The sequence below is a fragment of the Ictalurus punctatus genome, chromosome 10 (genome assembly GCF_001660625.3).
Source record: "Ictalurus punctatus breed USDA103 chromosome 10, Coco_2.0, whole genome shotgun sequence".
Classification (NCBI taxonomy): domain Eukaryota; kingdom Metazoa; phylum Chordata; class Actinopteri; order Siluriformes; family Ictaluridae; genus Ictalurus; species Ictalurus punctatus.
Genome location: NC_030425.2, coordinates 25532961 through 25559717, shown reverse-complemented (window position 1 = coordinate 25559717; position 26757 = coordinate 25532961). Strand labels below are relative to the sequence as shown.

The following is a 26757-nucleotide window of genomic DNA, read 5'->3' as shown; positions in this document are numbered from 1 at the left end:
CGCCTAGTATCCGTCCTAAATAGTATCCGAGATTAGAATTAGAATTAACCTGTCCCAAATCGTAGTATATTGAAATGAGTATCCAGAAGGTACCTGGATGGTCTACTGTTTCCGGGAGATATTCGAAGTGTGGCTCTGTGGACACTTTTTCATGTGGAAAAATATATCAAGGGAATTGTATATTAAAGCATATATTATAAATTCTATCAGGAATAATGAATGAAGAAAAGCTGAAATGAAAGCAGGAGTTTGTTTTTCGGTGACAGTGTGTGTAACTAGGCAACAACCTTCTCTTCTGTTACGAGACGTGTTAGTGTGTTCCAGTACTTGCATACTCTTTTGCTACACAGTCAAAGGTATGTACTTTTTCTTCACAAAAAGACTACTTTTAGTGCATAGCATAAGTAGGTGAACTGAGACATAGCATATGTTTTACTGATGTCTGCGTTTGTTTCCTCCGGGTTCTCCAGTTTCCTCCAACCTCCCAAAAACTTGCCACTTTGCTACGTAAATTGTTCCTAGGTGTAAATGTGTGTGTGCATGGGATATGTAGATGGATACATAGATGGAATCCAAAGTAGACTTGAAAGAGATGGATGGATGGTGGATGGATGGATTGATGGAGAGATATGTAGATGGATGTATAGATGGAATCCAAAGTAGACTTGAGAGATGGATGGATGGATGGATGGATATGTTAATGGGTGTATATATGGAATCCAAAGTAGACAAGAGTAAATGTGGGTGTGCATGGTGCCTGTTATGGACTGGCATCCCATTCAGGGTGTATTCCAAGCTCCCATTCCTAGGATAGAGATTAAAGAAAAACCTACACGTTCAAAATGTAATCGACAAATTACTAAAATCATGAAAAATGAAAGCATTTAAGCAAAGCGGGTAAAATAAAAATGACCTCAATTTAATTATGTCATGAGTCACAGAAAACCCCTGCTGAAACAAAACCTGATAGAAACCCTCAGAATGGTTGTAATGGTTTGAACGGAAACTGTAATGGTCCACATGGGTCTCTGCTGTTAATTTGTTGCCTTCTGCTGATGGCATGTTATGTCTAGTGGATACCATTAAGGACCAGTAATGGTAATGGTAATAGTTTTAATGGTTAGTTGATGGTTTGTGATGGTATTTGTAGTGGAAACCATTAGAATTTCTGTGATTTTTTCCCCCAGCAGGGACACATATTATATTATATGTCCAGCTCAGTGTATTCATTGTCTGCGTTTTGGTAGATTGCATAGTTCTAAGTCAATGGGATACGTTTTTATTGGTATTTATTCATTATTTTTTAAACAAATTTTAATTATTAGTGATAGCATGCGTCACCAAAATGGCTAATGTTACTTATGCTAATTCATCTGTGACTACATCTCTAACCTCCACCTACTGTACATGTTTACTTGGCAGTGTTTTTTTTTAAAATCAATGTACTGCTTTTGTATTAATTCCCACAAAATTATGAGTTTATATCTATCTATCTATCTATCTATCTATCTATCTATCTATCTATCTATTTATTATAAACAGTTTAACGTCATTATGAAACTTTTATTTTGAAGCACGCGGCTCACGTCAAACTATTACTGCTAGCTAGCTGCTGAGTGAAACTGCTGGCTAGTTGCGTGTTGTAAAACTAAAAGATTCTCCACAAAATTACTCATAATGTCGGAATCTCTGCATCGCTGGTGTGTGCAGGAGTTACACAGCCAGTTTGGCCTGGAAGCGAGTGATGACATTGTTCAGTGAGTAGCTACTCTGTGAAATGCTAACTTAGCTTCTTTCCGTAGAAAACTGGCCCAGAATTCAAGCCTGATATCTGTTAGCTACACTGTTAGCTACACTGTTAGCCGTCAGAACAGCTTCTGTATGTAAACCCATAATATGAGCTGCAGCAGTGTTTCACTGCTCTGCTTATATCGTGCTAGCTAGTTGTGTTTGTAGTAAAATAAATGTCACGTCAAAATAAATGTCAAAATAAATGTCACTATAAATAGCACATTAATAAAGGAACGTGTTACCTTATTGGATTAGATTAGATTAGATTAGATTAGTCACAGTAACGCTGAATGCATTAGTGTGTGGAAGTGTCTAAATATCTTCCTGCTTCATGTGTCTAAAGATTTACGTGTTTACCTGTCTGTCTTTCTTTCTGTCTCTACATCTGTGTTTACCTGTCTGTCTCTCTTTCTGTCTCTACATCTGTGTTTACCTGTCTGTCTCCCTTTCTGTCTGTACATCTGTGTTTACCTGTCTGTCTCTCTTTCTGTCTCTACATCTGTGTTTACCTGTCTGTCTTTCTTTCTGTCTCTACATCTGTGTTTACCTGTCTGTCTCTCTTTCTGTCTCTACATCTGTGTTTACCTGTCTGTCTCCCTTTCTGTCTGTACATCTGTGTTTACCTGTCTGTCTCTCTTTCTGTCTCTACATCTGTGTTTACCTGTCTGTCTTTCTTTCTGTCTCTACATCTGTGTTTACCTGTCTGTCTCCCTTTCTGTCTCTACATCTGTGTTTACCTGTCTGTCTCTCTTTCTGTCTCTACATCTGTGTTTACCTGTCTGTCTCCCTTTCTGTCTCTACATCTGTGCTTGCCTGTCTGTCTCCCTTTCTGTCTCTACATCTGTGCTTGCCTGTCTGTCTCCCTTTCTGTCTCTACATCTGTGTTTACCTGTCTGTCTTTCTTTCTGTCTCTACATCTGTGTTTACCTGTCTTTCTTTCTTTCTGTCTCTACATCTGTGTTTACCTGTCTGTCTCTACATCTCTGTGTTTACCTGTCTGTCTCTCTTTCTGTCTCTATATCTGTGTTTACCTGTCTGTCTCTCTTTCTGTCTCTACATCTGTGTTTACCTGTCTATCTCTCTTTCTGTCTCTACATCTGTGTTTACCTGTCTGTCTCTCTTTCTGTCTCTACATCTGTGTTTACCTGTCTGTCTCTCTTTCTGTCTCTACATCTGTGTTTACCTGTCTGTCTCTCTTTCTGTCTCTACATCTGTGTTTACCTGTCTGTCTCTCTTTCTGTCTCTACATCTGTGTTTACCTGTCTGTCTCTCTTTCTGTCTCTACATCTGTCTCTGTTTACCTGTCTGTCTCTCTTTGTCTCTACATCTCTCTCTGTTTACTTGTCTGTCTCTCTTTCTGTCTCTACATCTCTCTCTGTTTACCTGTCTGTCTCTTTTTCTGTCTCTACATCTTCTGTTTACCTGTCTGTCTTTCTTTCTGTCTCTACATCTGTCTCTGTTTACCTGTCTGTCTCTCTTTCTGTCTCTACATCTCTCTCTGTTTACCTGTCTGTCTCTTTTTCTGTCTCTACATCTCTCTGTTTACCTGTCTGTCTCTCTTTCTGTCTCTACATCTGTGTTTACCTGTCTGTCTCTACATCTCTGTGTTTACCTGTCTGTCTCTCTTTCTGTCTCTACATCTGTGTTTACCTGTCTGTCTCCCTTTCTGTCTCTACATCTGTGCTTGCCTGTCTGTCTCCCTTTCTGTCTCTACATCTGTGCTTGCCTGTCTGTCTCCCTTTCTGTCTCTACATCTGTGTTTACCTGTCTGTCTTTCTTTCTGTCTCTACATCTGTGTTTACCTGTCTTTCTTTCTTTCTGTCTCTACATCTGTGTTTACCTGTCTGTCTCTACATCTCTGTGTTTACCTGTCTGTCTCTCTTTCTGTCTCTATATCTGTGTTTACCTGTCTGTCTCTCTTTCTGTCTCTACATCTGTGTTTACCTGTCTATCTCTCTTTCTGTCTCTACATCTGTGTTTACCTGTCTGTCTCTCTTTCTGTCTCTACATCTGTGTTTACCTGTCTGTCTCTCTTTCTGTCTCTACATCTGTGTTTACCTGTCTGTCTCTCTTTCTGTCTCTACATCTGTGTTTACCTGTCTGTCTCTCTTTCTGTCTCTACATCTGTGTTTACCTGTCTGTCTCTCTTTCTGTCTCTACATCTGTCTCTGTTTACCTGTCTGTCTCTCTTTGTCTCTACATCTCTCTCTGTTTACTTGTCTGTCTCTCTTTCTGTCTCTACATCTCTCTCTGTTTACCTGTCTGTCTCTTTTTCTGTCTCTACATCTTCTGTTTACCTGTCTGTCTTTCTTTCTGTCTCTACATCTGTCTCTGTTTACCTGTCTGTCTCTCTTTCTGTCTCTACATCTCTCTCTGTTTACCTGTCTGTCTCTTTTTCTGTCTCTACATCTCTCTGTTTACCTGTCTGTCTCTCTTTCTGTCTCTACATCTGTGTTTACCTGTCTGTCTCTACATCTCTGTGTTTACCTGTCTGTCTCTCTTTCTGTCTCTACATCTGTGTTTACCTGTCTATCTCTCTTTCTGTCTCTACATCTGTGTTTACCTGTCTGTCTCTCTTTCTGTCTCTACATCTGTGTTTACCTGTCTGTCTCTCTTTCTGTCTCTACATCAGTGTTTACCTGTCTGTCTCTCTTTCTGTCTCTACATCTGTGTTTACCTGTCTGTCTCTCTTTCTGTCTCTACATCTGTGTTTACCTGTCTGTCTTTCTTTCTGTCTCTACATCTGTCTCTGTTTACCTGTCTGTCTCTTTTTCTGTCTCTACATCTCTCTCTGTTTACTTGTCTGTCTTTCTTTCTGTCTCTACATCTCTCTCTCTGTTTACTTGTCTGTCTCTCTTTCTGTCTCTACATCTTCTGTTTACCTGTCTGTCTTTCTTTCTGTCTCTACATCTGTCTCTGTTTACTTGTCTGTCTCTCTTTCTGTCTCTACATCTCTCTCTGTTTACCTGTCTGTCTCTTTTTCTGTCTCTACATCTTCTGTTTACCTGTCTGTCTTTCTTTCTGTCTCTACATCTGTCTCTGTTTACCTGTCTGTCTCTCTTTCTGTCTCTACATCTCTCTCTGTTTACCTGTCTGTCTCTTTTTCTGTCTCTACATCTCTCTGTTTACCTGTCTGTCTCTCTTTCTGTCTCTACATCTCTCTCTGTTTACCTGTCTGTCTCTCTTTCTGTCTCTGCATCTCTCTGTGTTTACCTGTCTGTCCCTACATCTCTCTCTCTGTTTACCTGTCTGTCCCTACATCTCTCTCTCTGTTTACCTGTCTGTCTCTCTTTGTCTCTACATCTCTCTCTCTGTTTACCTGTCTGTCTCTCTTTCGGTCTCTACATCTCTCTGTGTTTACCTGTCTGTCCCTACACCTCTCTCTCTGTTTACCTGTCTGTCTCTCTTTCCATCTCTACATCTCTCTCTGTCTTTACCTGTCTGTCCGTACATCTCTCTCTCTCTCTCTCTCTCTCTCTCTGTTTACCTGTCTGTCTCTTGTTCTATATCCACTTCTCTCTCTGTTTACCTGTCTGTCTCTCCTGTCTCCCTCTCTTTCCATCTCTACATCTCTCTCTGTTTACTTGTCTGTCTCTCTTTCTCTGTCTCTACATCTCACTCTGTGCTTACCTGTCTGTCTCTCCCCTGTCTTCCTCTGTCTGTCTCTTTGTCATTTACCTGTCTGTGTCTCTTTTCTCTGTCTTCCTCTCTTTTCCCGTGTCTATTTCTCATTCTCTGTTTGTCTCACTCTCTGTTTTTCTCCATCTGTCTGTCTCTGGCTGTCTCCATATGTCTGTATCCCTGTTTCTACCCCCCTCCTACCCCCACCCCCCTTGCTGCTTAGTCAGTTGGATGTTAATCTGTCTAACTGCTCAGTGTTTGTTGTGTTTCAGGTACATCCTGTCCATCAGTGATGAGGATGAGTTTGTGGAGTATGTCGGTGATCTTCTGCAGGGAACAGAAGGGAGGAAGAAGGAGTTTGTTGACGAGCTGCTGGAGAGATGGCGACGCTGTCAGAAACAGCAGGACAGAGACACGGACCTGATCCTCACGAGAACAGGTGAGTGAGATGGCTTTCATTCACCTTCACGATGTTCTTTGATCAACGCTTGTTTGTTTTTAAAACAAACTGCTTCTACAGAGGGTCCAGACACAACAAAAGACACTCAGAAGAAAAAACGGAAAGGACGGAACAAACAAGAGGTGGTCTCGATCAGTCCGGCTGAACCCGAGCCGGAGATTGTAAAAACTCCCATCGACCTGATGAAGGTGTGTGTCGTGACTTTAAACCCCGGCTTTGTTTGTTTTCTTCGATATGAGACCTCATTTTAGCATTGTGTTTATTTTTTGTAGGCACAAGAGAACAGCAGCAGCTCTTCCTCCACTAAGAAGAAGAACAAATTTGTGAATTTATACGCCAAAGAGGGTCAGGATAGACTCACTGTCCTGCTGCCTGGACGTCATTCCTGCGACTGCTTAGCTCAGAAACACAAACTGATTAACAACTGCCTGACCTGTGGCCGGATCGTGTGTGAACAGGAGGGCTCTGGCCCGTGTTTCTTCTGCGGCAGTCTGGTGCGTATCGACACGCCTGGTCAGGTCTTTGTGTTGAGTTTCAGTTTCAGTATCGACTTTACTATAGCCACACTTCTGTCCGTTTTTAGGAAAGTTTACACTGTAAATGATCTCCATGATCTCACTTGAGAACTTTTATTCTAATGTGTTGGGGGCCGTTTTGGTAAAGATCATTTATATGATATGAGTTATATGACGTGAACATACATTTATATGATATACGACTTTAATAATACAACATCTAAAGATTCTAAATGTATATTTGTTTAATTCTGAAAGGCTTTTGTTGCTTTAAATTTATGAATATTGAATCAGAAATAAAAGACTGTTTGCTGGTCACATTTAAGTGGATTTTGGAATCCACCATAGATTTGAGAGAGATGGATGGATGGAGGGATACGTAGATGGTTATATAGCTGGAATCCAAAGTAGAGTTTGAGAGAGATGGATGGATGGAGGGATACGTAGATGGATGTATAGCTGGAATCCAAAGTAGACTTGAGAGAGATGGATGGATGGAGGGATACGTAGATGATTATATAGCTGGAATCCAAAGTAGACTTTGAGAGAGATGGATGGATGGAGGGATACGTAGATGATTATATAGCTGGAATCCAAAGTAGACTTTGAGAGAGATGGATGGATGGAGGGATACGTAGTTGGATGTATAGCTGGAATCCAAAGTAGACTTGAGAGAAAGGGATGGATGGATGGATGGATGGATGGATGGGGAGATACATAGATGGATGTATAGATGGAATCCAAAGTAAACTTGAAAGAGATGGATGGATGAATGAATGGATACGTAGATAGTAGGATAGATGGAATCCAAAGTACACTTGTGAGAGATGGATGGATGGATGGATGGATGGATGAATGGATACTTAGATGGATGGATAGATGGAATCCAAAGTAGACTTGAGAGAGATGGATGGATGGATACCCGGAATGGAACAATGCATCACGATGCAAAAATAACGATGTGCATCATGGAAACGCCCGATCCAGATAATCAGCATTCTATTAATTCTGCATCTAATGCAGTTGCACTGTTTGAACACCAGAGTTCCCAATCTGTGCAAACCATAGAGTTCTAAAATATATAGAGCACGCTGGGCCCGATAGCGCCGGATCACAACGGCCGACACAAATTATGCGGTTACACAACGACGTTATAGAAGTTAAAAAGAGCTCTGCAGTAGCTTTCAAATGACATCAGCCACATGCCGCTGCGATCTGCAGTTCCCGAGAGAGAGAGAGGTGTGGAGGTCGGTCATTTTAGCCGACTTTGGAGCTCTGTTTCAAGTTAAAATGATGCCTCTGACGCTGCTACGGAGCTCATTATGTTTCAATCGATCGTTTTCCCTGGATCGGAGACTTTTATTTTGTTTATTTGGAGAATTTATCGATTTATTTATTTATTTTTAAGATGTAGTGAACCTGAACAATTTTAAACCTCTGTTTGTAGCATTTTTAAAAAAATGTAGTTTCATACAGAAAAAATGCACATTGTTTTACGTTGTGTATATAATTCAGAAATAATAATAATAATAATAAAAAGTTTCAAAGAGTCTTTTCAGTTATAATTTTCCTACATTTAAATTTTGTTCAAAATATTTTGATAATCGAATCGTGACTGAAGTGTATCGTTACATCCCTAATGGGTACTTGGACAGATAGATAAGTAGAACCTCTGACTGCAACCAAATAGACAGTTAAACTATGTAATTTAAGCTTGTGATTTAATGCACACGAGTTGAAACTGAATGCTGGCCAGTAGGGTTGCACGGTATACCGGTACTATGGTAGTATCGCCATACCAACGCTTCAAAATACTGCCGATGCCACCGTATTTTTTTAAACGGTTGTATCGTCAATACAGTCGTACCGTAATTAATGTTGTATGTGCGAAAGTTAATACTATTTTCGCTAAGATGACACGTCTTCGAATACACAAGGGTTAGTGACACTTCATTCAGTGTGTTCAGTGTAAATACTCAAATCAGGAGTTGTACAAGGTGCTTGAATCTGGCTTTTTGAACTTGAAGTACTGGAAAAGCGTGAAAATAGCCATTCTTTTAATGTAGTGCTGCTTAACACGTGCTTAAGTTATTAAAAAGTCAATAAATACAAAATTGCTAAATAACTTTAAAGTGTTTATTTTCGATAGAACGTGAATACTATCTTTCGCTTAAGATATGACCCCCCCCCCCCCCCCACTACAGCTGCTCCTCCCGCTATTTTCTCACTCATTTTGACAGAGTCAGCCCCGTTCCACTTCTCAGACTCTTTTAGCGAGTTTTTATTCCCTCAAAAAGCACCTAACGACAAAGCTAGTGAAATTTTGGGCAAACTTTAGCTACTTTCCGTAGAGGAGAGTGGCCAGTACTGCCGTGCGAGCGTGAGGTCCTGGTTTCCCCCTGGAGAAACACCTCTCTCTGTGGCTACTCTGTTCAATGAGGGGCAGAAAGAGAGGAACAACACATTCATCGACTTCTAACTTTGTCTCTGAGTGAATCATTTTACGTACAGCCGAAATCACGGCACAGCCGTTGTCTTTAACTTGTGTGTGTGATGGTTTTGTCAGAGGACCTCGTGATTATACTGTCAAATCGGGATTTTAGCAGTTTAGAGTGAAAGCAGTGGAAGTGAATGCTGGTTAACATGTAGTCTTAATGGAACGCGTTTCAGTCACTATTTCATACTCCTTCCGTTGTCTGACAACAGAAAAATACGTAAATATGAACAGCTTTATTGGGACACGGCTGTATTAAAATACCGCATGTGAGCACAGCACATCCCTTATGTAGTCCTTGAAAACGAAACAAAAAAATAAGTGCGTGAAAAGTCCTTGAAAGTCCTGGAACTTGATTATGAAGCGCTACGAATTCCACCGCTCTAGGGAACAATAGATGAAATATGTGGCACGTTGGGAAAACCCGAGAGCAGTCATACAATTGGCAAGCATCTAATCACCAGTCTTCATTTCTTCATCGATCATCCGTTCTTCATTCTCATTAATAAAGTATTGAGATGAAAATCTGGTGTGTCTGTTTTTGTTTATATCTATTGATTTCTGTAAATTTGGTTCATTTTGTAGATTTGAATTACGGATTAACACAATATTGCGTGGTATCGTGATACTACTTGGTATCGTGATACTTCAGCTGGTGTAGTATCGTAAGATATGTTTATCGTGTATCGTGACAGCCCTACTGGAAAGTGCTGGATCGGTTAATTTATAAATGAAGACAGCTAAGCTACGTGTTACTCTACAGCAGGTGTAAAAGGATAGGACAGAAGGATAGAAAAGGCAAATAGTGCTCCTTCTGACATGACGGTAAACTCAGGGAGTTAAAATCAATAATATAGATCCATTCGGTGCCAAAGCCACTTATTCATTTACATTTATTTCATAAAATACATAATTATGAAGATTTGGACGATATTTTGTCTGTCTGTTTGTTTGTTTTCTTGAGTTTAGTGTCAGAGTGTTCTCGCTGTTGACCAGTAATCTGGAGTCAGCTTTGCGCCAACCAACCGACAGGAAAGCAATTAGCTCCGTTCAGCTAAGCTCACCAATACCACAGTCGATTGTGTTTAATTGAGGAAGTCAAAGTCCATTCCAATACAGCTGTAATCCAAATGAAATCAGTTGCGTCCCTGTTAAAACCCCTCACACACCGGTTCTCCAGACCGAACCAGTTACTGTTGTACTAGAGGTGGGAAATATAAGCAAGTATTTATATCATGATATTTATGAATCTTTGGATGATAAAAGTTCTAACACATATTTTATGGAAATCTAATTCTTGTAGGAAAAAAGGGTAGTTTCCTACGACTTGTGGAAATGTCACTTTTACATAATCTACAGACGAGATTTAATGTTCATTTCAAATCTGTTAATCCAATTGAATACAGTTTAGTAGGAGTTATCTTAAAATGCGTAAAAACTTTCAAACTAACATACAGAATTGAAATAGTGGCGATTTGAGCTCAGCTTAACCCTTTTCGAATGAAAGTAGGTAGGCGATTAAAATAATATTAAAGGTAAATGAAATAATTAAAGGTGCTTCCGGTGAAATCGGCATCCCTTTTTCCTTTTCGTCTGAGGAGCTGTCATATTTTAAGCCGAATGTTCTATTCCTGTAAAGTGTCATGTTCGTTGGTGTTGCTAACTCTACTGACGCAACCTTTCGAACTAGGAAGTGGAATTTTACGCGGCGAACACAAACGAGCGGCGCGATGCACAGTGAAATGTCCCGGTGCGGTTATACTAAATATAGGCACTCTGGTAACGCCGCTCAACCAATCAAACTAGTGGACTGTTGTATAATCGTGATACTTCAGCTGGTATAGTATCTTAAGATATGTTTACAGAATCGTGACGATCCTACTGGCCAGTGCTGGGTCAGTTACTTTACAGTTACAGTACTTTACAGTTACAGTACTTTAAAGTTATAGTTACAGTACTTTACAGTTACAATACTTTACAGTTACAGTACTTTACAGTTATAGTTAAAGTACTTTACAGTTACAATACTTTAGTTATAGTTACAGTACTTTACAGTTATAGTTACAGTACTTTAGTTACAGTACTTTACAGTTACAGTACTTTACAGTACTTTAGTTACAATTACAGTACTTTACAGTTACAGTACTTTACTGTTATAGTTACAATACTTCAGTTACAGTTACAGTACTTTACAGTTACAGTACTTTACAGTTATAGTTACAGTACTTTACAGTTACAGTACTTTACAGTTAGTTACATTACTTTAGTTACAGTACTTTACAGTTACAATACTTTACAGTTATAGTTACAGTACTTTACAGTTATAGTTACAGTACTTTAGTTACAGTACTTTACAGTTACAGTACTTTACAGTACTTTAGTTACAATTACAGTACTTTACAGTTACAGTACTTTACTGTTATAGTTACAATACTTCAGTTACAGTTACAGTACTTTACAGTTACAGTACTTTACAGTTATAGTTACAGTACTTTACAGTTACAGTACTTTACAGTTAGTTACATTACTTTAGTTACAGTACTTTACAGTTACAGTACTTTACAGTTATAGTTACAGTACTTTACAGTTACAATACTTTACAGTTACAGTACTTTACAGTTATAGTTACAGTACTTTACAGTTACAATACTTTACAGTTATAGTTACAGTACTTTACAGTTATAGTTACAGTACTTTAGTTACAGTACTTTACAGTTACAGTACTTTACAGTACTTTAGTTACAATTACAGTACTTTACAGTTACAGTACTTTAAAGTTATAGTTACAGTACTTTACAGTTACAATACTTTACAGTTACAGTACTTTACAGTTATAGTTACAGTACTTTACAGTTACAATACTTTACAGTTATAGTTACAGTACTTTAGTTACAGTACTTTACAGTTACAGTACTTTACTGTTATAGTTACAATACTTCAGTTACAGTTACAGTACTTTACAGTTACAGTACTTTACAGTTATAGTTACAGTACTTTACAGTTACAGTACTTTACAGTTATAGTTACAGTATTTTACAGTTATAGTTAAAGTACTTTAGTTATATTTACAGTTCTTTAGTTACAGTACTTTACAGTTATACTACTTTACAGTTATAGTTACAGTACTTTACAGTTACAGTACTTTACAGTTATAGTTACAGTATTTTACAGTTATAGTTAAAGTACTTTAGTTATATTTACAGTTCTTTAGTTACAGTACTTTACAGTTATACTACTTTACAGTTATAGTTACAGCGGCTGTGGCTCAGGTGGTAGAGCGGGTTGTCCACTAATCATAGGGTTGGCGGTTCGATTCTCAGCCCACGTGACTCCACATGCCGAAGTGTCCTTGGACAAGACACTGAACCCCAAATTGCTCCCGATGGCAAGTTAGCGCCTTGCATGGCAGCTCTGCTACCACTGGTGTGTGAATGGGTGAATGATACACGGTGTAAAGCGCTTTGGATAAAAGCGCTGTATAAGTGCAGACCATTTACTATATCATTTACTTTAACAGTAATGATGATTATGATATAACTGCAAATCTTGCTTGTTTTAAATGTCACTGAAATGTAAAAGGTGACCTTGAAAATGTAACGGTTAATCTCCTGAGTACTGACAGTCAGTGAAATTTGGGTCTGAATTTTACACTGAACTTTGATGTTACACAAACCAGAGTATGTTCTATTTAGATGCAATAATAATAGACTCTTTGTCTCTTTTTAAATTCTTTTTTTTAGATAGACAGTTTCCTATGCAGTTTCTTATAATGTCCTGTATTTTGAAATCAGGTGTGTACTTCAGAAGAGCAAGAGATTTTGCAGCGGGACTCGAACAAAAGTCAGAGACTCCGTAAGAAACTCATGGGAGGTGAGTAAAAACAAAATCTTAATAAGGAGTGATCTCTGATCTCTGATTCAGCGGTTTGTTTCCTCTTCCTTCACGTTACCCAGCGAGGCTGTCAAGGCTCTGTGTGTATCTCTTTAAACATGACAGATCACATCGTATCTGAGGGAGATCAAGACTTCCTTCCCCACCAGGAGGCCAGGATGAAGGCAGGCTTGGAGAAAGCCATTCAGCACAAAGATAAACTGCTGGAGTTTGACAAGAACAGGTAGACTTCTCTAAACGCACAGCGCGCTCCGTTTATCTGTGTGTCAGCACTGGAGCATTACATACTCCAGATGAAATTTTGATGGGAATGGATTTATCAGTAGTTAGGAACCTTCCACTTTTCATGTGCTTGTACGTGCCTCAGAAGGACCGTAAAGGAAAGGTGATTCAAGTCCGCGAAAAGGTTTTCATGCGAGTGGAGAAGTTTGTGGATTGATAAAGGGGAGATGTAGTAAAGGGTGATGCAAGCATGTCGTATGTAATAATAAATGATGTAGTGAATATACAGTAACTGTGAGAGAGGCACCATATATACAGTGCCCTCCACTAATATTGGCACCCTTGGTAAATATGAGCAGAGAAAGCTGTGAAAAATTGTCTTTATTTTTTAACCTTTTGATCTTGAAAAATACCAAAAAAAATGCTCTTATGGATATCAAACAATTGCAAGCAAAACTCAGGTTTATCAAAAAAATGTCTCGTTGTTAAATATAGGTGGGCCACAATTATGGGCACTCCTATGAATACATATGAGGAAAAATATATATTTGAAGTATATTCCCATTGAAGTTTAAATTTTTCTGGAGTGTGTTGGAGTCATCAGATTTGAAATGAGTGTATATTTTCAAAAATAAATTGCATTCACAAAGCAGAACATCAAATAATGGGTTAATAATGTGTTTTCAATAGTACAGGGTGAACTGAATCTTCCAACGACTCTTTTTTTTTTTTTTTTTTTTTTTTTTTGCATTTACCATACACACACACACACACACACACACACACACACACACACACACACACAGTAGGACCCCTGTATCAGCATGGGCTTGGTTCAAAGCCCTAGAACAATTATAATAATAAAAGTTATGTAAATGTGGTCAGCATGCAATTTGAATTATGAACGTTTACTGTATTTCTGGAATTTTCTGTTTAATGTTTTCGAACCACGACGTGAAACAGCAGAAATGCGGGGTTTACTGTATATATTATTTTTCAAAAATGTATAATAGTCTTGCGTGCGTCAGTGTGGCAGCAGAAAAACAATAGACTTCCAGCCTTTTATTCTTTTAGCCTGTATATTATAGGCAAGTTACGGTTGGATTACGATTTTATTTATTTATTTATTTTTCAATTTCTTGTTTTACTGTTTATTGTTCAATATAGGAATTGTTTTCTTAGTTGGAAACATTATTCATTGCTTCTTTTTTTTTAAAGCATCTTCACCATGTTTAGTTGTCCGAAACAGTACGACTTTAACGTCGGCTTTCCATGTAACAGTTTAAGATACTTTATAAGCGTGATTTCCTCCGATATTTTGACCTGTCAGTAGATCAGTCAGGACCTAGTTAATGGAAACACACCTTCGCCTTTTCTTTTGCTGATGTTTGTAAAGTTTCTTCCACTCCGCTTGACGTTATTCCCATCACGCATTTTCATCAGCGTTCGCCGGACTCAGGTGTTGGACGACGAGTCCGATTATTTCGCCGCCGACTCCAACCAGTGGCTGTCCCCGGTGGAGCGCGAGACACTACGCAAGCGGGCGGAGGAGCTCCGGGAGCTTCGGCACGCCTCCCACAAAGACCGTAAGATCACGCTCGACTTCGCCGGTAGACGAGTTCTGGAGGAAGGAGAAAACCTGACGCAGTATTACAACAAGTAAGAACTTTCTGTAATCACGATGCGAATTTTCCGACGATTAAAACAGTGCGGAGAATCCGATATAAAAGCCGCAAAGGGAAATTCCAAGATCTCTTATCTCTAGGCCTGGTTCATTTGTGTTAAGGAATGTTATGTTGAAGAACCTGATCAGTAGTGATCTCTTTTATTCGCTGTTAGAAACTCAGCACTCATGTATTTTACTGAAACCTTCATTTGAAAGCTGTTTGTCACCGATCGCTAACATGAGCGTAAAGTATTTAACATGCTTACATTTTAAAACATCGGAAGATGCATAGTCTATTTTTAATTCTGTACCATATATCTTTTGCCATCATGCACTTATAATGAGCTTAAGCGTAATGATTATGATGTACCTTGTAAAATGAAAGTGTACCTTGTAAAAAACCTTTGCTGCATTTCCATATTATCTGTAATAACCTGGTGTTTTTTTATTTTATATATATATATAATATATATAAACCATTTTAACGTGCACCTTGTAAAATGTTCACGAGTCAGAAACATTTATAGTGTCATGATTAACCGAGCGGAACTGCTGAAAGAAGCGCGGTAGAGGAGGAATCTGTTGCTAATGTGCCTGATGAACTGGGGTTTATGCGTGACCGCATTAGGTACGATGAGACCGTCAAGGCCATCAACACCGGGACCCTCATCCAAACCCCGAAGAGCTCGGCTCCAGCTGGCCGTCAACACCTCAGGGAGCTCGTCAACCCAAATATTCAGCAGGCTGCACCTCAGGTGAGTGGCGTCTCAAATTGAGCAGAATGTTCCAATGATTCCTGATTAGCTTCGTGTGTTCCTAAGTGGGACATTTTTAGTCTTTTTTTTTTTTTTTGGACAGTGAGAGTTTAAATTCTGGGCCTTGGGAATGCATTTTTTTTTTTTTCTTGAATTGTCTATAAGATTATAAATAAGGCCGGGTGTTTTTTTTTGCATGTGTTTGTGTGCATGTATGGTGCAGTGGGTGGATGTAGGCGGTGGCAGTTCCTCTCGCAGAGCTACATCGGCAGACGTTGAGCAGAAAGCAGAGCGCTCTCGACTGAGGATTCAGGACCGGGAGTTGCAGGAAATGGCGGATGGAGGCTGGTGTCTCAGCATGCACCAGCCCTGGGCCTCACTTCTTACCTGCGGCATAAAGAGGTAATCATCCTCTAAGACGTACCGGAGTCGCTCATTTTATACCACAATGAGTGAATCTGATTATTCAGAAGATGTTTATTATTATTTTTGTATAAATAGCAGCACAGGTAGAATACAACAGTTGCCAGGAGTATTAAGTATTTTGTGGCTGTGAAATAGCTCTCCAGAAATAAATCTTCCTTCAATCAAGCTTGTTTCTGGTCAGTTGGTTAAAGCGTATTATTGCTGCCCTGGCAAGCTACATGTTTAGATTGGATTCCTTGTAATCCACTTTGGATAAAAGCTTCTACCAAAAGAATAGCAAAGCTAAAGCTGAAATGTATCCTTCCTCATTGGCGTACAGCATAAACACACACACACACACACACACAGGCTAGCTGTGTTTGCATTCTGTGATTCATCTAAATCCAACTCGCGGTCTATCCATTCTGTTCTTCGTCGTTTGTGTTTCTTCCGCTCAATAAGCAATGGTTTGGCACGAAAAATGGCTCTTTCTTTGTGAACTGCTCCATCGACGTGAATAGAAAAAGAATAGTCGTGTTCTGTGCCTCTACATCCAGCACATCCGACTCGACAGAGGTTATAATCTGGTTTATAAATGAATTTTTCTAAATTAAATGGAACGTAATTGAAACGAAAGGTTTGTAAAAAGTGCTAATCTCAGTTATTCCACTAGGGGGCAAAAATAAATAGCGCAATAAACTCGCAACCATCAACTCAGCTACGTACGAAATGCGCTAAATATGTCATTCTTAGTTAGCAGGCAAAAGACTGCCCTAAAAGAACTAATCTAGAGGTTTCACAGCAACAGGGTGAATATTTATGCGCTCACAACCTTTCAGGTTTTTTGTATTAGTTTTTTTTTTTTTTTTTTTTGTAAATAATTCAAATGAGGTTTTCATTTCAGTTCCTGGTTATAGAACTACAAAATGTGGGAAATTTGGAAATAAGGGTTTTTTTTTTGTAACAAATTGTTCGTCTGTTTTGTAGCAGATATATAGATTATGGTGCAGTCCACCAATCAGAAACATATCTGATATCAGGTCATTTAAATCGCCTCGCGTCTAAATGCTCACATCCCATTCTCCTGTTAGTTCAGAAGGGATCGGCATTGTAATGAGACGATTATCGTTTGACGCTTGAACTACACGGGAATCACGGGGCACAGGAATTGTACATCTAGGACGGGGGTGTCTAATCTTATCCGGGAAAAAGGGACGCTGTGGGTGCAGGTTTTCTTTCCAACCAAGCAGAAGACACACCTGAATCTATTGAAAGCCAAGATCAGCTGATTAAACGGGTGGAATCAGGTGTGGCTCCTGCTCGGTTGGAATGAAAACCTGCACCCACACCCACCGGCCCTTTCCGGATAAGATTGGACACCCCTGATCTAGGCCCGTAGTGAAGATGCAGTAATTGTGTAATATTACCTGAAACGCTGTTTGAAGCTGAAGCGTTTTTTTTTGTTTGTTTTTTTTGTGGTGATGTGCAGAGTGGAGGGCAGGACGTGGTACACCTCACACAGAGGCCGTCTGTGGATCGCCGCTGCAGCCAAAAAGCCCACGCCTCAGGAGATTGCACAGGTGGAGGCCATGTATCGGCAGATCTGCAAACAAGGTGTGTTGTGACACTGATCAGAGCTCGTCAGATTCCATATAAAAAGGTGTCAGTTTTGTGAATGTGTCACATAACAAGATTTACTGCGTGATGAACTCGGCCAGTCGGGTCCACTCTAACTGAACGCAGTAAAACCGCACGATATCCAGGCAGGATTGTAAATCTTAACCCTGAGCTAGGGTGTCTACAGTCTGGCTTTTTCAGTGCTTGTATTTCTCAGTGATGAACTAAAACTAAATGTGTGGGTTTTTTTTTTTTTTTTTTAAACTGTTCCACTGAAGCTTTTTTTCAATTCCCTAGATCTGCACTTTCCTAAAGACTATCCTACAGGCTGCCTGCTCGGCTGTGTCAACATGACAGACTGCCTTTCCCAGGAGCAGTTCAGGGAGCAGGTTAGTGTGTGTGTGTGTGTGTGTGTGTGTGTGTGTGTGTGTGTGTGTGTGCGCTTCTCTTTCTTTCTTTCTTTCTCTCTTTCTTTGTCTCTTTCTCCCTCTCATTCTTTCTCTCCCTCGTAGATTGATATAGATATGTGTGTATGTAAAAAAAAAAAAAAAAATCTTTCGTAAATGATTTTTTTTGTTCACAAAATTGTTGATTTTTGTTCACAAAATTCACAAAAATACTCTGCTCTCATTGATATCAAACAATTGCAAACAAAATACAAGTTTATAAACAAAATATATATATCTTTGTTAAATCTTGGTGTGCAGCAGTTATTGGCACCCTTTTAGTCAATACTTTGTGCTCCCTCACTTTGGCAAGATAACAGCTCTGAGTCTTCACCTATAACGCCGGATGAGGTTGGAGAATACATGGGAAGGGATCTGAGACCGTTCCTCCATACAGAATCTCTCCAGATCTTTCAAATTTGGAGGTCCACGCTGATGGACTCTCCTCTTCAGTTCACCCCACAGGTTTTCTCTGGGTTTCAGGTCAGGGGACTGGGATGGTCATGGCAGGACCTTGATTTTGTGGCCAGTAAACCATTTTTGTGTTGATTTTGATGTTTTGGATCGTTGTCCTGCTGGAAGATCCAACCACGGCCCATTTGAAGCTTTCTGGCAGAGGCAGTCAGGCTCTCATTTAATATCTGTTGATATTTGATAGAGTCCATGATGCCGTGTATCCTAACAAAATGTCCAGGTCCTCTGGCAGAAAAACAGCCCCAAAACATTAAAGATCCACCTCCATATTTAACCGTGGGCATGAGGTACTTTTCCATATGGCTACCTCTCTGTGTACCAAAAACCACCTCTGGTGTTTATTGCCAAAAAGCTCTATTTTGGTTTCATCTGACCATAGAACCCGATCCCATTTGAAGTTCCAGTAGTGTCTGGCAAACTGAAGACGCTCGAGTTTGCTTTTGGATGAGAGTAGAAGCTTTCTTCTTGAAACCCTTTTAAACAACTTGTGGTGATGTAGGTGACCGTATTGTAGTTTTGGAGACTTTCTGTCCCCAAGACACAACTAACTTCTGCAATTCTCCAACTGTGATCCTTGGAAATTTTTTGGCCACTCGAACCGTCCTCTTCACAGTGCGCTGAGACGATATAGACACACGTCCCGTTCCAGGTCGATTCATAACATTTCCAGTTGACTGGAACGTCTTAATTATTGTCCTGATGGTGGAAATGGACATTTTCAACGCTTGTGCTATTTTCTTATAGACACTTCCCATTTTGTGAAGCTCAACAACCTTTTGCTGCACATCACAGCTATATTCCTTAATCTTACCCATTGTTATGAATGACTAAGGGAATTTGACATATGTATTACCTCATTTTTATACCCCTTTGAAACAGGAAGTCATGGTTCAACAATTTCCTGTTCTTAGTCACCCAGGTGGACAAAAAAAAAAGCAAAATATCAATGAGAATATACTTCAAATATATTTTTCTCACGTGAATTATATATAGGGTGCCAATAATTGTTGCACCTATATGTTGTTAAACTATATTTAGCAAAGATATTTTTATTTTGGATAAACCTATGTTTTGTATGCAATTGTTTGATATCCATGAGGGCCGAGTATTTTTGTGGATTTTTGGAACGAACGATCAAAAGGTTAAAAAAATAAAGACAATTTTTCACAGCCTTCTTTGCTCATATTTACCAAGGGTGCCAATATTAGTGGAGGACACTGAACCTGTCCATCATATATGTGCCTCTTGGAAGGTCACTGCTTTAACCCTGAACAGTAAAAGTGCTTGTATGAAGCAGCACACAAGCGAACACGTCTTCTTTCGGCTGTGCCCGAGCTCTCCCTGCTGTCTTCTCATGTAGCCTACAGCAGACTTCCTGCCTCATTTCCTGCTCTCCCTCTGTGAAATGGAGGTGTAATTGCTGCTGCGGTGTCTGTGCTTGGCATCGGAATCAGCCATCTCTGTCTCTATCTGTTTTCCTCTGTCCGTCTCTCTTTATCCCCCCCCCCCCCCCCCCCTCGGTCTGAAGATGCCGACTTGGGTCGAGTGCCCTTTCACCGGATGAGTGAAAATAATATTGATTTCTGGCATTCGCAAAACGTTACGCTCGTTTTACGTTCCTTCAGGGTTTCACTCTTGTCATGTGGAGCTTTTCAGGATTATTTTTTTTTAGGAGTCTAGCCAGCAGAGGGCGCAATGCACCGTCTCCTTGGCCGTCTCCAGAACACCTCGTCTGCCATTTTGACTGCAGTCACACCGAAGCAGCCCATCTGAATATTTCACCTCGAACCCATTACATTCAGCGTCTGTACCTCTTCTTGACTGATTTGAAGTTTTTTTTTTTTTTCTTCTGTATTGTGTCCGTGCCACAAGCAGAGGGAATTTAAAGGAGATTAAGTCTCGGGGCAGCATGGCAACCCAGCCTTGTCCTTGATTAATTATAAATCAATGAAGTCCAGTGCTGCTCTGGGGCCTCTAATGTTTTCCCTTTCATCCGTAGTAAATGTCTCGGATTTTTTATTTATTTATTTTTTTGTCTACCGAAACCTCTGCGAGTTCACGACCAGAGCGAAAAACATACAGCAGCTGACATTAAAGCTCGTGTAGACTATTTGATGCTACATCTGCTCTTAGTCCGAAAGGTGCCAGATGGATTCCCCTGTCGGCCTTCAAATAGCAAATGGCAAATTCATCTGTATCTGATCGAAAGGGAAGTTCTCTTTTCACGCGAATGAAATTGCCAGTGATCAATCGTTGGGGGTCTTTTGTTTCTTTCTGAAAGCTCGGCGCTATTTATGTGCGAGCCAATCTCCGTGTCCAAGCGCAATAACGTCCCTTTTGTCTGTCTGTTTGTTTTATCCGGGAGCCGAGATCGGCAGTGCAAACATCTGTGAGTGCCACTGCCAGTGTTCCCACAACCTCTTAGTCACATTAGCTTTAATGAGATATTGACATAGACACTGTTGTCTAAATTATGTACACTCATTTTCTGCTGATGTATAAATAGCGCTGATGAAACGTAATTGCTCCCTTTTTCTGTCACGCCGAGTGTGATTATGCGGCGATGACGGCAATGGAGGAGCTTCTTGGATTTTTAAAAAAAAAAATTCATTTTTGCACTTGTTCTTTCAAGGTCTTCTTATGTGGAGGAAAGGGGGGGGGAATAAAAATGACTCCCTGAACTGCTTTTCATCCCATGGGCCTCCTGTCTGGCTCTGGTAATAACAGTGGAATCTGAGCTGGAATGCTCTTTGCTTGTGTTTGTTCAGTGCTTGGTTTTTGTTGTATATTTTTTTTGTTTTGTTTTCCCCCCCATTCCTGGGCTTTTTCCACTGATCCTTTAGAGAGTCATAAAAGCCGGCGTGGATGTACGGTCTGCCGCGCGCGCCTTTTCATCCGTAGCTAGAGGACAAGCAGCTCAGAGACCGGCCTTAAATCCAGTCTGAAAGGGGGCTGATGGAGAGGGGTGGGGTTGGGGGTGGTGGGGGAGAGAACCAGAGGAGCAGAGCATAAATAAAGGCTCCAATAAAGCCTCTGCGAGGAGCATGGATCCCTCCATCCTGTCCTCCCCCTCCCCGAATGAGAATGAGAGCCTCGCTTCCCCACCCACTCAAAGAAGAAAAGCTCGGCTGAGCTGGGAACAGCAGTGCACAGCCCCTCAGGGAGGGAGGAGGGGAGCTGGGGGTGGGTTTTTTTTGGGGATGGGGCTTAAACACACACACACACACACACACACACACACACACACACCATATCCCATCTGTTTAGAGGTACTTTAACAGTCGTGCTGCGTTTATTACCGAGCGCTAAGATATTGATCCGCTCCACCATGCCTTGGATTAGTGTGGAAAGCCTCCATCCTCTGTCCTTTTACCGTTTCTTTCCTTTCCTTCAAGGAATAATGAAATCAAACAACACAGGTTGTTGACTCGTATACTTCACACGTACCTCAAAAACCAAGCACGACACTTTTCAATCTTCTAATAGGTCATGAAATGTAAATGTCGCTCTCAAGGCCATGATTTACGTCTATTACACTGTTAAACCATTTTTATTTATTTATTTACTTTTGCACCATGTTGCAGGAGATTATTGTTTTCTGTCCAACACCTCAAGCGCAAAGCAAACAAGCTGCCTGTCTGCCAAACCGCAAAAATAATCCAGTCCTCCAACCATCATCCCACCCCCACCCCCACCCCCCCATCCTCCTCTTTCATTTTCAAACGGGGACACGCCATTCTTCCCGACGTCTCGCGCCTGCCTGTTCGGCCGCGCCTGATTATATCGATCCCGACCTAGAATGGAACCTTCATATGTTTGTCAGTACGAAGTCGTTCAGCAGCTTGCCGTGTCAGGGTGATTACAGACACGTCCATTCTTCTGTCACTACGGCTCTTTCTTAGCCAGCCAGATATCGGCGGAGGGGGGAGGAGTCATTTCCCCATGACTGTAGCCGAATGCTGTATCGATCTGTATCGACTAATCACGGGTGGGATGCAGGGCCGCGGCGTCTCGTTGACATCGCGAGCGTTTCTAAGCGTGTATGCTTTCAGAAATCCATCTTCAAACTTGTGTGCATAGGGACTGGTGTTAATCCTTAGAACCTTAGTTTGTTTAGATCGGTGCGAGGTTAATTTTCGATGAATGTCTTGGCGATTTTCATGCATAAAATCAGCATTTCACAAAAGCTAATAAATACGCTTAACAAAAATATCAACATCTACAGCTTAAATGTGGCGTTTACGGAGTGCGACAAATTTCATTGCTCCGGCTTTGAGGATTAACGACCATGCCGTCGAGGCATGTCTTATTAATTATACCCTCCTCATTTTTGGCAGCACTCCTCTCTGGACGCTTTATGTTCAGTGTATCGCAGTCCGGACCAGGCGGGATCCTCTGTCTCCACCAGACCCAGTGGCGGGATTTAGTGCGGGCTAAAGGGCCAGCTGATGTCTGTGTTTCCTTGTGTGGTAATGTGATATTTATATTCCGAAAAGATTCCCTCTAGAGGGAGATGCACACAGAGTTGCCACGCTGGAGCACCGCCAAGCTGAGACAGCCCTATTTTTTATTTTGTTCCCCCCACCAGAACCATCTTCTCACACTCTCTGCCTCTGTATGCGAGGCATGAAACAGATTACCCTCCCCCCACTCACTCACACGCTCACTCACATACATACATATACACAGGACTGCTTTCCCTGCCGGGCGTTTTTCCATGGTGGAGAGGTCAGACAGCATGTGATTCTGCAGCACTGTGTAGAATACAACCGGCAGGGTCTTGACTCACTCACAGAGTGACTAGCCGAACCAGCTACACGTCACCAGAGGCCTGAAAATAAATTAGGCCATCTTCCAGGCTGCGTGACTACAAGTAAAAGGTGGCACAGGATGTATAACGTATGGTGGGATAACAATACAAGTCGAGCACTATCAGTATATAGCTTTCGGTATATCAGTAGCAGAAAAAGTTAAATGATGTAGTGAGGGAAACTTCTAGAACAGTTATTGAAATGATCTCAAAACGATCTAAATGCCAACTTTCACTTAGTGTTTCACACAGGTATGCTAACTTTTCAAGGGACTCATTTGAAGGCAACGGCCACACGTGGAAATAGTGCGTAATATCGTCTGTTGCTATATAAGGAGGGAATAAAAACGCTCGGGAGGGGTGCGGGTGGTGAAGTGTAGAGTTACCACCTCGCAGTGGCAGATTGCTTTCCAATAACAGCATGCCCCGGAGTGTTTTATTCCTCTTACACCACAGCAATTTCTCATCGAATTAATAAACAACACGTCGTAAACGTTATCCGTTTACCGTTACGTTTAACGTCGCGGAACGTCCGGAAGACAAGTTCGATCCTCTTCACGCTTCAGCCGTAAGCATTTGTTCCCTCACCAGAACCTTGTGCGAACGAGTCAACGACTTGAACAACTTGTGCGGAGTCCGTCGTCCTGAAGCGTTTCCCGTGGAGGAAAACTGACACTGGCACTGGAGACTCCTTCCATGAATGTTTAAATAAACATCTCCTTATAGAAATCTCAATATAGGTTTCAATGATTAAACTTTCTCCCTTTGTTAAATTCACCGCACATTTTCATTCTGTTGATTATTTGGCACATGTCGAGTTTCAGCCGTACAAGTCTCTACGGATGGAGCTGTTAACATAATAGAATTCAATTCAATTTTTTTTTATTTGCATAGCGCTTTTTACAATGGACGTTGTCTCAAAGCGGCTTTATAGAAACATATAAACACAGGGTACAGATTTTAAGTGTGTGGATTTATCCCTGTTGGGATAAAACTCCATAAGATGATATGAGGAAGAAACCTTGAGAGGAACCAGACTCAGGAGGGAACCCATCCTCATCTGGATAGTGTGAAAGTAAAGGAAAGTTCATTATGGTTTATCCATGAAGTCTTTGTTGAACTAGTCCACTGTTCACTAAAGGAGACCTGAGTGCGAAACTGCATGTGGTAATTGCAATCCCAAGGTCATCGCTGCAACCGCAGTCCCAGCAACCACAGTGAGAACGTCCATGTGGAATTGAGGTCTAAAACCATTTCATGGTACTTCAAGCGGTACCATCCTCCCCAATCTCCAGGCTGTAGCCTCCAGTTAATGAGAGCTCCATCTAGAGCTAGGGCATCAGGATGGATCAGGCAGCTCTTGAGAGCAGAAAGGGTCAGGATCACTGGCATGTCCTCGACTGAAGGAGAGCAGGAGCACGAGAGTGTGTTAATATTAATTACAGCCTGTATTACTCTGCTTTTATAGAAAATGAATCAACCAATCCGAAGTATAAATCTCCTTATCAGACTGCGTCTCACGACCCGGCTCTAATTCACACCGGGCATGTAACACCGACTCAAACGTGCTCTTTTCAGCCGCCTTTTCACCGTGGCAGTACCGAGGGAATAAAACAGTAATCGGTGCTTTGTCTTAACGCAGCATACGAACCGTATGATGTCACGCTACCGTAAGACACGTATCTGTTTGCATGTATTGACCCGGTACTTGTAAGATAATGTCTTCATTTGTAAACTGGTGAGCGTACTGGATCGTTTAAAACATCGAGGGGGTGAGTATTTTTCATGCTAACAGCATGGTCGAAATGCTTGTTCTAAAAGATGTAGGGAAAGGCAGAACTGGAGGTCTTTTTGTATGGTATCCTGGGTGCAAAATAAACATTAGTAAGCTCAGAAGGTCAATTAATAGCAAAACCGCCGAGTGCGTCTGTGTGTTTTTATTGGTCACTTACTGCCACTTTAATAATATTGTCAATGCCTTTCCGTTAGTGCTAAATGGAGAACTGTAAATGTTTTATTGAGGTCATCGAAAGCCATGAATATTTACTCAGTGTTTTTGCTTCGCTCTTACCAAGGATACATTTCGCACCTTTAATTGAACACGCCAGCGTTTTTTTTTCTTTCTTCCCCCCAACCTAATCTCCATCCTACGGGTTTTCTCCTTCCGTCGCATACGGTCGATTTGACACATTTGCCAGTATTGAGAAAACAATGGAAAGACCAATTGTGCTCCGTCATTTTTTTAAAAAAAATAAGTGACTGAATACATTCAAAACTAGAGAGAAAGTCTTACCAAAGCCGTCCTCATGAAGTTTTATCCCACTGAACAGTAAAGCTGTACAGTAAAAAGCGTTTGTGGTGTCCATGTGCCATGGTTTCTTCTATCTGAAGAAGAAATCCCATCTCTCAAAGGAGTGGTGCAATAGAGAAGCGTTTCAGAAAGGGATTCACCCGGCGATCGTGAGTTTGAATACTGATCATGGCACAGCCATCCGTGGCCGGGTGTCAAGAGAGCAACATTGGCGATAGGAGGGATGGCAATACAAGCTCTCCTGTCAATCACAGTGATACTAAACAATCGTAGGTATCTGTGAGCTCGTGTATGCGGAAGATGGCGGATGTCACTTTCCTCCTGTTTGAAAAGATACCAATGGCCGTCTTCTAAATGTCTTGGAGGAAACCTGTTAGCATTCACTCTCTCCAACTAGTAGCTGTTGTATGATCAGGGAGAACTGGCATGTGGGTGGGATTTGGCAAACGGAGAAAATAGAGGAAAATCCCCCCAAAAATCAAAAAAAGGTTGCAATATAGCAATGTAGCGCTTGGTGTACATCTTGGACTGAAGACTTCCTGAAAGTGTGCTGCAAAAATATGTTTCATATAAATGTTTACTGACTGCCCTAACAATAGACTTTTTTTTTTTTTCCCTTCAGTACAAGGAAATGTGTCTGTATTTGTCCATGGAAAATCGTACACATGCAACAAATGTAGTAAGTGGAGATCGGGTTCTTCTGAAACAATCACATTGATTTGCTTATCCTGCCCATTTATTTTCTATGGGTTTCACTGGGTTCTCAAAGTCTACTGGACACTGCGCTGTCCTTTTGTCCCTCCCGGATACACGGCTTCTCAATATGATGATGGGGAAATCGTTTAAAGGGGCGGAACCTCGAAACCAACCGCCGATCATTGAAACAGTAACGGACGTGACCGGCATCTCACGTTTAAACATATCGGCGCTAGTCAGACTGTATCTTCTTCAGTGAAATGGAGCAGTTAGCGGTCTGTACAAGATTTCACTGAGGTGTTTTTTTTTTTTGCGGTTGTTGCAGCCAGAAATGCTCGATGTTGCTGCAGGTTTTTTTTTTTTTTTTTTTGCGGTAAAATTCCTCGAATAGTGAAGGCTACGGCCTTTCGCAGTGATGTCTGTTAGTAAACGAGAACGTTTAGCTGTTCGCCTGTTCGACGCACGGAAATCGAAGAGGGCTTTGGCTGAATGTGTGCCGTGACGATGTCTCACGACGAGTCGTGGCCCCAAAATCGTTCGCACGATTTTACGTAAATTTCTGCAAACGCAAAATCGCAAGGTT

The 26757-nt window shown here is 41.0% G+C and overlaps 1 protein-coding gene across 1 annotated transcript in view; it reads left to right on the top strand.

Annotated features, from left to right (window-relative positions):
• The first annotated feature begins 1566 nt into the window (after nt 1-1566).
• The window catches only part of trip4 (thyroid hormone receptor interactor 4), a 69204-nt gene continuing 44013 nt past the window's right edge, over nt 1567-26757 (top strand). The window contains exons 1-11 of the mRNA XM_017478775.3: nt 1567-1757; nt 5685-5851; nt 5933-6060; nt 6145-6366; nt 12673-12751; nt 12878-12995; nt 14438-14653; nt 15289-15415; nt 15639-15817; nt 17310-17434; nt 17735-17826. Of these exons, the coding sequence (XP_017334264.1) occupies nt 1678-1757; nt 5685-5851; nt 5933-6060; nt 6145-6366; nt 12673-12751; nt 12878-12995; nt 14438-14653; nt 15289-15415; nt 15639-15817; nt 17310-17434; nt 17735-17826 (1533 nt within the window). The 5' untranslated portion in view covers nt 1567-1677. The remainder of the gene's footprint in view (nt 1758-5684; nt 5852-5932; nt 6061-6144; nt 6367-12672; nt 12752-12877; nt 12996-14437; nt 14654-15288; nt 15416-15638; nt 15818-17309; nt 17435-17734; nt 17827-26757) is intronic.